This window comes from Lontra canadensis, unplaced genomic scaffold, assembly GCF_010015895.1.
Source record: "Lontra canadensis isolate GAN:19392208 unplaced genomic scaffold, GSC_riverotter_1.0 scaffold10, whole genome shotgun sequence".
NCBI lineage: Eukaryota > Metazoa > Chordata > Mammalia > Carnivora > Mustelidae > Lontra > Lontra canadensis.
Window position 1 is genome coordinate 6773242 of NW_022631004.1, and position 14394 is coordinate 6787635.

General features: G+C 38.2%; 1 protein-coding gene across 3 annotated transcripts in view; it reads left to right on the plus strand.

Annotated features, from left to right (window-relative positions):
* The window catches only part of LRBA (LPS responsive beige-like anchor protein), a 729797-nt gene that overhangs the window by 670379 nt on the left and 45024 nt on the right, over positions 1–14394 (plus strand). For 2 of the 3 annotated variants that reach the window (XM_032855538.1, XM_032855539.1), the window contains exons 49-50: positions 7693–7782; positions 11972–12164. In XM_032855538.1, the coding sequence (XP_032711429.1) occupies positions 7693–7782; positions 11972–12164 (283 nt within the window). The remainder of the gene's footprint in view (positions 1–7692; positions 7783–11971; positions 12165–14394) is intronic. The other variant, XM_032855540.1, reaches the window with a different exon arrangement.

The window sequence follows — 14394 nt, forward strand, 5'->3', positions numbered from 1 at the left end:
TTGTTGAAAATATTTTCATAATATTTCCATTTGAAATCCATTAATAAATTCTCTAGGTAATATTTGAGATGCTGTTTATAAAATATAAATATGTGGTTTTACTAGAATGTCTCAAAGTATTTGCATAGTCTTTTTTATTACTATGTATTTCAACATCTGGAATGCTGCCTGCTGAACTCAGGTTTTATTATAGAAAGTAGTAACAGGCTATTTACAGAAATAATTGGGAATTGATGAATAAGAATGTTAAGTAATAAAGTAAGCTTCTTAGTAGAAATGTTTAATAGAATGTTTTATTCAGTGCAGGCTGCTTTGTAATAGTGTTAGGAGTATATCTGAGCTGCATCCCTGATGAATTATGTTGGTTTGGGTGGTCATACATTCTTTCAGTAAGTATTTATTGAGCACCTGTGGTATATCAAGCCCCAGAAGCACAGAAATATTTGCAGTCTCTGGTCTCAAGGAGACTTACAGCCTAACTGATAAGGCAGAAATTATAAATAAGTAAAAAGTAAGTAGTAGAGGTCTGTGCACATTGCTCTAAAAGCAACAGGAGGGATAGCAACAGTCTGGATGAGACCAGGAAGTCTCTTGTTTTCCATTGAATCTTTCTAGCACTTTCTGAGCCCCCTGTAAGATAACCTAAAGCCAAATATGTTAATAATTATTAAAATTGAATAATGGGTACATGGGGATTCACTATCCTATTCCAAAATAAAAATTTAACATAATCAATTTTTATCATCTGGAACCAAAACTATCTAGATGAAGGAAAGTTCTTAAAAACAGGTTAGGCATTTGGTAGAGTTTATTAACTACCTTTTTACCAGTCCACTTTCCTGAATCTTATACCTGTGTTTCCTGTGATTTCAAACCTCAGTTGTACCTCTAAATTTCAATTGCTTTATACATAAGGCTGAAGGGAAAAGTGAAGAAAGAGTGATAAGTAAAATTACTTTAAGAGGCTTTTTCAAGTCACGCATATTCCCCCAGTTTCTCACTTGGCTCTTAAGAATCACCATATAGTGAGTTATGGAAGCATTGTCATATCCATCAGCTATGTTGGGGTAAAGAAATGAGAATTATTGTCTTCACTGACATCTTGCAGACCCTCCCTGAAAGACTGGTCTCAGGAATAGCAGTTATCAGCCTTCACTTACACTTGCCATTCTTCCCCTTGTCCACATTTTGCCCTTGTCAAGAACTGTGCTATTGTCTCAAGATTGGTTTTGTCCCCAGTACAAACCAAGATGTGCATGAGGGTCTGGGTGAGCTTGCTATGTATAATAGGCAGTCAATACACTTTTTTGTTGTAAGAGTACCATGTGCAAGGGACTGTTCTACATGCTGCACACTACTCAATTATGTTCTCACACTTTGTAGTAGTACAGTTGCAGAGGTAGACTAGTAATTATTAAAAGTTACAAAACACAAGGAAGCTAAATCAAGTGTGTAATCAGCAATATGAACCGACTATAAGATTTAGGAAATAGTACACCAAAAAGGTGGAACTCAAGCAGGGTTTTCTAGAGAGGGGTAGGACTCAGGAAATTGAAGATAAGTGTGACCATTCTAGAAGGAGCAGTCACATGAGAGAAAATGTAAGGCAGAAAGAGCTGATTATATTTGCGTAAGAAAAGTAGCCTGACTGAAAATGAACACTGGATGAGGGAATAAAAGTTAGAGATGTGGGAAGATATTTATTGCCTGACATTAGTCCTTTACCTTTTAATTACTGGAGATTAATTGAAATCATTCGATCAAAGGAACATTGTGTAAAGGAGACTTTGGGAAAACTCAATTCTGCAGGATACACTGAAGGAAGAAATTAAATTAAAGAAGAAATTAAACCAAAGAGACTAACGCAATCCTCAATACCTGAAACTTATAGGGAGCTGGATTCAGAAAGGGGTGAAGGATATGAGAAACTATAAAAGAAGTGATTAGATGATGGGGGTTACGGGGCAGGCAGAGTTTAAATAAAGTGGAAAATAAGATATCTGAAAAAAAAAGTGATTGGGTCTAGGACTTATTATATATGAAAGGAAGAGGTAAAATTTTAAAATATCAGTAAGAATTTGAGCAAAAAGAAAGATCAAAATAGGAGTCTAATCCTTAACTAAAGAATGCTAGAATAAAATTAGTTTTCCCAGATTTTAGATATGTTCATTTTAAGTGTGCTGAGACGTACCATGCACACAGTATACATAGATGGCCATTAGGCAACAGTGTAAATGGACACTTCATAAAAATCAGTAATCCTCTGGTTTTAGATTTGAAAATCTTTCCCATAGAAGAAAAATTTGAAGTCATGACAGCAGAAAAAAATTCCAGGGCAGAAAGTGTAGATGGAGAAATTCAGAGTGCTAGAAAAGAACTTGGAGTGACAAGTTGATTTATGGATGAGAAAGAGTAGAAGTCTGCAAACAACAGAGAATAAGGTTAGAAAACTAAGCTGGGGCAAAGCCATGAAAGCCACAGAGAGAATGTGAAGAAACTAGGCTGTGATCAACAGTGTAGACTGCTTCCAAGATTAGGGTGACTGAAAAATGGTAGGTGAGTTTTAGAAACAATGAAAAGAATCTAGAACTGTCAGTTGATGATGTAAAGTGTGACTACAAGATTCGAGATTATAATCATTACCTGACAATCTTACTCCATAATTTTCACACTTGAAAAAGCCCTTTCTATTGTGTTTTTATCACCAACAACTCAAAGGTTAGTCAAGAATTAAAGTATTTGTGCCTAAGAATTCTGTAGTCTTTTTAGATGTTGGGGAGACTTGAAAATTATTATTTAACCTGTGTGGAATAATACAACTTTCATTCTGTCATTGAGAGAGAATAATCAGACCATCATATTACATGACTTGAGAAAGCCTTTTCCTGAAAGAGTTCACTCATGTGCAAATTCTAAAATTTTAAGACTTTTTAATAAAAAGTGTTAAAAAGCAAACATGGTGGGGTGACTCAGTTCAGCATCGAACTCTTGATTTCTGTTCAGGTCATGATCTCAGGGTTGTGAGATTGAGCCCCACATGGGGTTCTGCACTGGGCATGGAACCTGCTTAAGATTCTCTCTCTCTCGCCCTCTCGCTCTACCCCTCCCCCCTGCTCATGTTCTCTTTCTCTCTAAAATAAAAGAAAAAAAAAAAAAAGAGCGGCATGTGGGTGCCTCAGTCAGTTGAGTGTCAGACTCTTGGTTTTGGCTCAGGTCATGATCTTGGGTGCCTGGAATTGAGCCCCAGATCGGGCTCTACCCTTAGCGGGGAGTCTACTTCTCTCCCTCTTCCTCCCCACTTCACCAGCTCATGCTCTCTCTCTCTCTCACTCTCTCATTCTCTCTATCTCAAATAAATGAATAAATCTTCAAGAAGACAAAGAGAGAACATTGGCATTTTTGAAAGTTGTCCTGCCATCATATCCTTTTCATTTCAAAACATGTAAAATGTGAAGTAGGATATGTAGTATTAAGACCATTTACATAAGGTTTATGTGCAATAATTGTCATTATCCTTAGTTTTTCTCTAGTAGTTAATGTTACTTACCATTCTGTGTTTGGAACTCTAACCTTACAGCTTCCATATCACTCTATCCTGCTCCCTGACTCCTAACTCCTTCCTCCTCTGCTTTCTTCATTAGTTCCTTAAATGATACCTTAAATATGAGTATTTCCCAAGGTTCAGCCCTAGGTCCTGTTTTGCATGTGTCTCATGTATTTTCTTCCTGGAGCTTAACCCGTGAGTTTCAGACACTGTGCCAGAGCTCTAGGATTTCTCACAATTGTCTCAGGAGCTTCTAAGGAAGTTTAGTAAGGATGGCTTTGTCCACTTTTAAAGTAGATGGCCCTATACCTATGTTTTTATATATTAGGGGTTTATATGATATTTCATTTGAAAAAAGGAAGTTATTTCTGTTGCTTAAAAATACACACATATAGACAGGGAAAGAGAAGGATCTAAAACCATTGACAACATTTCTCTTTTCTAAATTACACCTAAATCAATACTGATCTTTGATGTCAGAGCCAATCTTGGGCTTTCTTTTGCTCATTGGAAATCTCAACATGGGTAGATGGCTATCACTATCACTTCAGATTCCACATGTCACATAAAATATACTTCCTTATGGCACACTAGTTCTCCAACAGAAACTTACATTTCCATTCATTGCTTTACTACTCTCTAAAATATGCAAGTTCAAAAGAAAAAAGAATTGGTCTGTCTTGTCTTCATTCCTCAAAGTCATTGTTCTCCAAGACCTGCTGATTTTTCCTTAGTCCATAAATATTTATCCCTTTCTTCCAAATACCACAGCTTCTGTAGGGATTAGGGTATATAGTCCCTTTTGTTTTGGACTGGTCTGTGAACCTCCAAAGAGATATTTTTGTCTCTGGGTGCTTAGCTCTGCAGTATATTTTGAAATCTAGAGCGAGATTTCAGTTTCTTAAATAATATGTTCATCATTATCATTATTTACTCCTGAAACATTTCTTCCTTTCCTTCCCTATTTTAGCTGTGTTAGATGGGGATCATGCTTAGTGCCAAACCTAATAATAATGCAGCATTTTATTTAGTGCTTTGTACGTGTTAAGTACTATAGTAAGTACTTTGTAGGTATTATTTAGTTTTCCAGATAATTCTGTGAACTAGGCATTATTAGTATCTATTTGGTAGATGACGAATAGAGGTTAAGCTATTGCTCAAAATCACACAGCAGAAAAATAGCAATGATAATACTGTAGGCCATGTGTGCAAGTTTTCTCTTCCCTCCCCCTCTCCTTCATTTAAATAGGGGAAAAGGCGTGGGGGCTGTTGGGCAGGGACCACCAAAAGCAGCAGTAGAGGGTGCTTTAAGACTCATATTCATAAACTCAGTCCGTCAATTCATATATTCTACAATAGCAGTGCTCCCACCTTCTTTCTGACTACCTCTAGGCTTCAAGTTCTGCCACTGTGTGATATTTTTTCTTCTTCAAGATTATCCTGATGTTGATCATAAATTGATTTAACCCCATCAAAAAAAAAAAATTTTAGAAGTTCTGAAATGATCCTAGCCTGTATTCTTTGCTTCCTCTTGGCTCCTTTTCTTGTTCTAAAGTCTAGGACTAACCTTATCTCCTGCTATATAAAACCAAAGTTACCTAGCTATGCTACTCTAATTGTTCCTGAACATACTTGGTGGTGGTGGTGGTGACGACGACGACAATGACGATGATAGAGATACCTTATTCATTCATTCATTCAATTGTAGATTCATGCTTTTTTTTTTTTTTTAGATTTTTTTTTTTTTTTTTTTGGACAGACAGAGATCACAAGTAGGCAGAGAGGCAGGCAGAGAGAGAGGAGGAAGCAGGCTTCTGCCGAGCAGAGAGCCTGATGCGGGGCTCGATCCCAGGACCCTGGGACCATGACCTGAGCCGAAGGCAGAGGCTTTAACCCACTGAGCCACCCAGGCGCCCCTCATGCCTTTTTTTTTTTTTTTTTTTTTTTTTGCTCAGTCTTATCCCCGGACTTTGGTATAGTACCTAACAGATAAGAAGAAAGGATAGCTTCAGAGCGTGAGCTCTAGAATCTTGCTTTATTAGGTGCAAATTTTGAGCTGCTATTTAATTACTGTGTGACCTTGGGCAAGATATTTAAGTTCTTTGTGCATTATTTTCATTATAGATACAGACGGATATAATAAAGGGCTCACATCATATAGTTTATCTTTTGTAAAGATTTATTTATTTCTTTGAGAGAGAGTGTATATATGCCCATGTCAGGTGGAGGGGCAGAGGAAGAGCAAGAGAAGCAGACTCCCCACTGAGCTCAGAGCCCCACACAGGGCTAAATCTCACAACCCTGAGATCACAACCAAAGCCAAAATCAAGAGTCCAATGCTTACCTGACTGAGCCACCCCGGGGCCTGGACTCACATCATATAGTTTAAAGATTAGTTGATATAAGATAATAAAGCACTTGAAGAAGTTCTTAGTAAATAGTAAGTACTAAACAAATATTTGTTGTTATTATCAGCCCTTAATGAGTGTATGTTGACTGTATATTGAATGTCTAACCTACTAAGCACTTTGCTATGTTTTTTACATGATTATCATTTAATTCTTAATAAAGCATGATGAGCTGGATGCTACTATTATCTGGAGTTTTACAGGAGAGAAAATTGAAACTTAGAGTTGGTCATTAAGTAACTTACCTAGATCATAATAGAGCTTGTAAGTGGTACGCATTCAGGATTTGAACCTGGTCTGTTTGACTTCAAAACCCATGCTGCTGCCATCATACCACTCAGCTTTCACAGATGGGCTTTCCAATTTTTTTCTGCCTAAGCAAGTCATAGAGCATTCCTTAAACTTATTGGCCTGACTACATCAAACTGCTGTTTAACTTTCTGAGTACCTTTGTCCTGCTTCCAATATTGAGAATACAGTCAAGGGCAGAAACATTAAGACCTAATACGGCTATATGTGCATAGTTGACGATTATTGAATGCATAAATGAATGAATTGCTGTCATTGTTTCTTACAAGGTTTATTCTAAAGGACTACTAGTGATGTCTTCAACAAATAAAAAAAAAGAAATTAATACTAGAAAATGATTATATTTCCTTGTTTATGATACATTAATTGCCTACAGTTCTGCAGAGCAGATAAAAATTAAGGATCTGTTTTCTTAGGGATTAAAAAAATAACATGATGAACATATATTCTTTTATGAATTTGAGAGGTTTCCCTCATTCATTCTAACCTGGAAGTTAGAATCCTGACTGTTGTGGGGGCTGAAATAGTCTTTCTATAGCTTTGCTTCCTTCTTTCTCCTCACATACTGTATTATTTATTCGTTCACCCAATTTAGATAGATCAGGTTCTTGCTCACATAAATTTTGTATTTTAGTGAAAGAGAAAGGCATAAACAAGTAAACAAATAAAATAATTACAGACAGTGATAGCATCTGGCATTTAGTAATTTCCCATGATGAGGGAGTTCTTGGGGGATTGGGAAGTGAGCATCTGTGCTAGGTACACAGGAAGACCCATGGTAAGAGAGTGCCTTGCAAAGGGTGCATGCACACAGCTTTCAAAAAGGGCATGCACATGTTTCTTATGTTTACTGAGTCCCTGGCTTAACTGTCTCATGCTTGGATGCAACATATGGCTTTTACTTTGTTGTTTCGCCACCTAGGTTCAAAGAGACTGTCAATAATAATGCTCTTCCTATGGCAGAAATAATAGCATCAAGCCATTTTCACAGGTGCTATGTTTCTTTTTTCCTCCTTTCTACTTCCCAGGGTGAAATGGGGCCTAGAATCAAAGCAGCAATAGGTTTTTCTCTATACCTGTAAAAGATTAGCTTTAGTCATCAGAGATGATGCAAGCAGAGGGAAAAAAAATGCAAGAAAACAGACGAAGCCAAAAAGGACAATTTCTGACTATAATAGCTGGTTTCTGTTTCATATCACAGAGCAAGATGAGAAGGTTTTGTAGGGTTTTATAGGAACAGCTTACACAGTACTAAAGGATGACCTCACCCTCAGTGCCCTTGCCAGGTGCTTAGACCCACTGTGAAAACAAAGTTGATTTTCAACATGAAATAAGCCAGAAGTATGGAATGACATTTTCAGGTGACAGTTGTGTTTCTACTGCCTGTAATTAGCACCTCTTAACCCTCAAACTTGCCCATGCCTTTTTCAGGCTGTTGAAGCTCAAATTCGAAGTTTTGGACAGACGCCTTCTCAACTGCTCATAGAGCCCCATCCTCCCAGAGGTTCTGCTATGCAAGTGGTAAGTGCTGCTTACACTCTTCTCATTTCTTGCCTCTCTGAGGCCATGCTCAGCATTCATGACCGTGTTTTGTTATACTTGAGATTCTCTACCACATCTGAGTCTGTTCTTTTTATGTGATGCATGTCAACCTGCTAACAATGGAAAATATTACTGCATGCTGTCCTGGAGTTCTTTGGAAAGGTAAACATTGCTCCAGTGCTCTAGGATCTCATCAGTTCATGTTCTGTGTTGCAGAGTTAAAGGGTTTATAACTGTCACACATCCTTGCCACAGGATAATGGCTCTGGACACAGGATGGATGAGTTTTCTAATTTGATCCTATGCATTTTTAGATTAGTTTTGCTTGTGTTTGTTCTTTACGTCCCAACATGTTTTTCAGTTTGGGAGTTGTAAAGCTAATCCTAATGTGTAGGATATTGTTACTGAGGATAAAGGACCACAGCAAGAAGAAAAGATGGTTTGGTATATCTTACCACCCTAAGCTTACTATAGTGATTTTGATTGCTCATGATTTTGAGGGTTAGATGGGCCTTTCTTCTGTTCTTCTCACTTTGGCTCCCTGAGGCACTACTCTGGGGTGGGCTGAGGTGGCCAGACCTTCTTCCATGTGGTTTTTCATCATCAAGGAAGTTAGCTCAGGCTGCTTTCACAGTAGGAACAGTGTTCCAAGAGAGCACTTCTGTAGGACTTCTTGAAACTTGCTCTTGAACTCACATAAATCACTTACACCACATTTTATTGGTCAAAGCAAGTCAAGAGGCTACCCCAGAATCAGGAGTTGGAGACTGTAGAATTTTGACCAATATGGCAAGGAGACAGGAGTGAAGAGAACAAGATATAGAGATGTGGCCCTTTCACCCCTGGCTCTCTGTTTCTTTTCTTCTTTCCCTTTCCATCTTGCCGTCATCTTTGTGTCTTTTTCCCTTTCACCCTCTTTGTCATCTTCTTTCTCCTTCCAAATCTTTTTCCCTTCTTGCTCTAATTATATGAGTTGGCCATCGCAGTAAACTACAAGCATTTTTAAAATTATTTACATTATGTTTTCCCCTAAGCATTTTCAAACAGGTGAAATCAGATTTAAGTGAACATAAAGGGTAACTTTAGTAAGCAGAAGATTACATAAAAAGCAAACATTTAACAAGAACAGTGTAAGATAATGCCATCAAAATAATAAGAATGATTTATGCTTGTGGTTTGGAAATAGTTTTGCTAATAGTTTGTCAGTGAGACTCAGGCTATTATGATGGCGGCACATGGACACTCACCTCCACTGCTCCACTGACTTTTACCTGGTCAGACTTGGAGCAAGGAGGGAGCTCCTCCTGCCAAGCCTCTCTCCATGGCGAAAGAATCCATTGAGGCAGTTCAGTTTCCTAGGATAGGAAGACACATACTCATATGAGGATGGGATACGGTCTTTCCCATTATCTTTATCCTCTGAATTGAATTCCTGAACTCCCTTATAGACTTGTGCAAATTGTGTTTTCATGTTACACATACGTGGGTGGGAAAGAAAGGTATGTTGGAGAGAAACCAGAGTTGTCAACAAGTGTACATTTAATCTGGGACAACGGGGTGAAATTTGGCTTGCGGTTTCCCCCTTCTACCTCAGATGTGGCTCCCTGGGCACCCAGGACTAGAGGAAGGTTTGTATCTCTTACCCCTGCTTTACCCATTGTCCAGCTTATCTATAGCTGTTGCTATCACCATAGACTAGCCCAGTATGCTGCAATGTGCTTTCTCTTACATCTAGTGTTCCCTATTCCATACTTCTCAGCCAAGGATATGATGGAAATCCCAAGAATTTCCCACTGCTTGCCTGCATTGGGAGCACTAGTCAAGACGGAGTATGTAGAAACAGGCTGGAGGGACACCTTGTTATAAAAATGCAGTAGACAGTTCTGGATATGATGTCTTCGGCTTTCTGTGGAAGTGGCTTGTCCTTGCCATGTGACTAAGAGTTGGCCTACTAGAGTCACTATGTAAACAAGACATTCTTCCTACACATTAGAGATTTTTCTGTGTTTTTTTTAAGGACATAAACATCGGAATTATTTAATTTTAGTCTAATCGTATTTACAATAAGGCTGTTAAACTAAAAAATAAGTATCAACTTCCTTTCAGTGACACTTTATGATGTATGTTATATTCTTTCTTCGAGTTTATAAATTGACTTTAGTAAATATTATTTTTTTAAACTACATAATTGAAAAATAAGGCTTGGTACTCTGAAACGATGTTCATTTCCTTTTCCCAGGACTTCTTCAAAACTAGCTTATAGGCTATTGTGTTTGTTATTGCTCATTGTTTCTCATTTTTGCCCAGTTCCACAGAGTTCCTTAAAAACTGTATAAAAGGTTCTTTGTATAACAAAAATTACTAATTGATATAGAGGTTTTAAAAATCAAAGGTCCAAATGCTTATTGTTTTTACTACCATTCAGATGAGTCCTCTACCCACCCACCCCCGCCACATCAACCATCAGTGCACCCCACCCCACCACACACAAACACACACACACACACACACACACACACACACACACACACACATAGCAGAAATTAAAGCCACCTCGTGCTGCGTTAAGTGCATGAGCCATAATATACACCAGGTGTAGTAATTAGCAGGCACACGAAGGCTGCCTATTTGTCTGGTTTTGCTGCTGTTGCTGTATCCCCCTGTGTTTTCACACCATCAGATAGTTGGATTTAATTGAGGCCACATCAGATGAGGCATTACTGACACCTTTAATTGAATGAGCATCCAGGGAGGATTAACTCATAATATTGATTGGCTTTTAGCCACTTGCTCAGAAGGGTGTCTGGGTAGCTTATTAGTTGCCTTTATTTACACCTTTATGCAAAGAGTACAAATAGGAATTCTTAGTGCAATATGTTTTTCTAAGTACTCTTAATAACTTTTTTAAAAGGACTGATAATAAAAATGCAAATGTATTTAATTTTTTATTAGCAGTTCTGAATAAATACGTGTTAAATATATGTGCCTACACATTTACATATACCTGGTGTTTTGAAATATGGCAGTAGGAAAGCAGCCAGAAGCACTTCATCAAAGTGTTTCAATTGTGAATGATACTAATCAGCTATTAGAAAATAGACATGGTAGAAGAGGATTGCTGGAAATGCACAGTGCAATTACTGTGTGATAGCATACTACCGCAACATATAAATAAAGCCGGTAAATCACAGTGGTGTTATATATGTCTTGGATTATGACATATGAGTTGTAGGAATGTTCTAAATCCTTAGTAGTCTTCGAGATTTATTTTGTTGCTAGTTATTAGAACAGACAGTGTTTTTTGTTTAACATTTTCAATTACTTGCTGCTTTTGAAAGGAGAAATCTAGTCTTAGGCTTTACTTTTAGGTTTTTTGTTTTTTGTTTTTTTGTTTTTTTTTTTACCGAGAGAGGAGGGGCATCTAGGTATTTCTCTTTATCCTTCACTATAGCAGAAATGAGCAGCATTTGCATTATAATAGGGCAGTGTTTATGACTTGGTACACTATATAAATATATTGTTTTTACAAGTACATTTAATTATGTGTTGCTTTGAAACACCTTTATAATTAAGTTTGTATATTACGTCTGCAAGTTATTTCTCGACTGTAATAATACATACATGCTGTATAACTATTGTTTATAAGTATGTTTGTTTATCTCTTTATTATCTCTTTATTTAATTGTCAAAATCTTCATGCTAACTCAGCACAACTTTCGATGATTTTTGGAAGTTACCCTGTCTTGCTTTTGTACCTATTGCCTATCCTCATTCTCTCTCTCTTTTTTTTTTTTTTGTACTTGACATATATTAGCAATTGGAATGATTTAATGCAATCTCCAGTACTTTGCCTACTTAGAATCTAAATCACATCATTTCTTTAGTCCTTCATGGGAGTGGGGTGGGGGAGGGAGCTAATCTATGGAATTTTAAAATGTTTCTGTTAATGTTATCCTACTTCAGTCACCAAAACATTCAACTAAAGACATACATGAAAAACAAGCCAATCCTAATTGCTGTTTCTAGAAACCTTTCTGCTCACCACACTCCCATTTGCAACTTGTGTTAACATAGTCTTTCCTCTTCTTTTCCTGCACCCTCTCTCTTTCTTGTCTTCCTTTGTCTTTTCCTTCTTGTATATTTGGGTCTTGTCATGCCCACTCAACAGTATCTCCTCCTGCAGAGTCCATTGATGTTCACAGACCAAGCCCAGCAGGATGTTATCATGGTCCTAAAGTTTCCCTCCAACTCCCCTGTCACTCATGTGGCAGCTAACACCCAGCCTGGCTTGGCTACTCCTGCTGTGATCACAGTCACTGCTAACAGGCTCTTTGCCGTGAACAAGTGGCACAACCTTCCTGGTAAGTAAAAAGCTATCATCCTGACGCATAGTACCTGCTGAACACTGTAGAAAGATACTGTAATATCCACTTTAGTATGTTATGTCTCAGCATTGAAGCTTTTTGATTTCAAGCATTAGTCTGAATCAAAATCTCTAATAGCTTGAAAGGCTTAAAGAAGTCCCCTCTGAGGCATAGAATACAAATGTTAAAACATAAACTGTTCTTTGGCATCTGGTGGTTTGTCTTTATTCCTTTTAGATAAATATTATTTCTCTATCTTAATATAATTATATTCCTTATTGTGTCCTTAAATAATATATATTTATTTATCTTATGGTCTCCTTTTTTCCACTTATCATGTACTCATCACTTTTGATTGTCTACTTAAGTGCCTTTTTGTGGATGACGTCATAGTATTTGTCATGGATAATAGAAAAAAGAACACGTAAATTACACAGCCAAAATACTACATACCCATAAGTACATTCTATTTTTCCATTAACTGTTCAGGTAACCAATGGCACGATACTGAAATAACCATTAGAATCATAAACCAAAGTTTGAGGAGACCAGAGAGTTCATCTACTCCAGCCCCACGTTTTACCAGTGAAGATACTGAGCCCCGGGGAGCTTGCCTTGTTTAGTATCACATATGGCCAGTCAGTGGCAGAGCCAGGTTTGAACCCAAGTCTTCTGACTCTAATTTTATGATCACCCTGCTATGATTTATTGCCTCTCATTAGAACAGGAATGTTGGGATCTGGATCTAGCACTGTTCTTTTTGGCCACTAGTTGGAAATTCTGTTTTTAAGAAGGAAAATCTTTTAAAGTCCTGAGGATTATAGGCTTTTTTCCAAGCCATTGTTTTAGGTAGGAAATTTTAAAAGATAGATTTTGATAGTCTGATAACTTGTCACTAAATCTGTAAAGTGTGCATAAAGTACTGCTCATTATAATACCTGAACTGGTTGCAAAAAATACAAGTTCTTGAACAGGGCCTAAGCTCTTCGAACGGAACAGAACTGAATTGACATTCAAGCAGAAACTTGGTGCACTGACTGTTCAGTAAGGTTACCCATCATGAAGAATCTGTGGTTGGTATCAGAATTTATTAAATAAGGCCATTTTCCTGGCTATTAGAAAGGAAATGAATGCCTGTATTTGATTAGATAATAGATTTCAGAAAAAATAGAGAAGGTAGAAATCGAGGCAGGTATATCTTATCTTTATTTTTAGGTCCTTTTATTCCTTTATCTTCTAGTGAACTTATCTTACAGTGGTAAATGTGCATACAGATGACATATTTTGGGACTAAAGATTATCATTTAACAGATGTGGTTTTTGGATTCTCTAGGACCACATGTTAGAGGAAGAGCATGCTGCTGGTGTAGTCTATCAAATACACCAGAGAACTTACCTTGTCGGTGTGCACTTACTCTCGGAGCTGTGCAGAAGCCCCAGTATGTGGCAGCATCAGGGCCAACACAAAGGATGCCTATCATGGAGGCTGTTTGTGGCCACTCTGATGCCAGTTCAAACAGAGTGACACCATGTGTAAGGAGAAACAAACCTTTTCAACTGGTGGAAAGCCCTGGCTACTCTCTGCCACTGTCTTTCCTTTAGCCTCACCAAGGGCAAGCTCAGCAGGAACGGAGCAGACACCACCCAAGGGCTACTCGCCAGGCCTCCAGCCAATCCTCTGAGAGTACAGATGACGAGCTCCTGGCACGCCCATCGCCAGCAAGCCCATTTCCCTGACTGGAAAACTTGCTTCTCTTAGTACAGTTGTAGGGTGTTCTTTTCCCTGCTTCCAATTTTTCCATAGATATGTAAAGTGCCTCAGGGACAGCATCCCTCTGCTGGACTACCACTCACGGTACACCAGCAGTCTGCAGCCCAAGCTCACCATTCTGTGAGAGGAAAGCTTGGAGGACTGCATGTTTTCCCAGTTCTTTGCCTGTTTTTCTCCCCAGTGAGCCTTCTTTGTGTTGGTGCTACTGAGGATGAAACCTCTCCACAAATGTCTAAGATTCATCGTTGCTGATCTGTCAGGGGGGAATGTCGAGTCCAATTTTAGGCAAGCAGGCTTGAGTGAAAGAATCTAGAGAGACCCAGAGGGCTCCCCACCTCAAAACACCCAAAGGCCCTAATTAACCAATGGGCTACTTACAATGAGGCACAGTTCCCAAAGAGAGGAAGATTCCCTACGTTGCAGTATCCCCTCACCTTCTCCCTTTAAAAGCAGCCC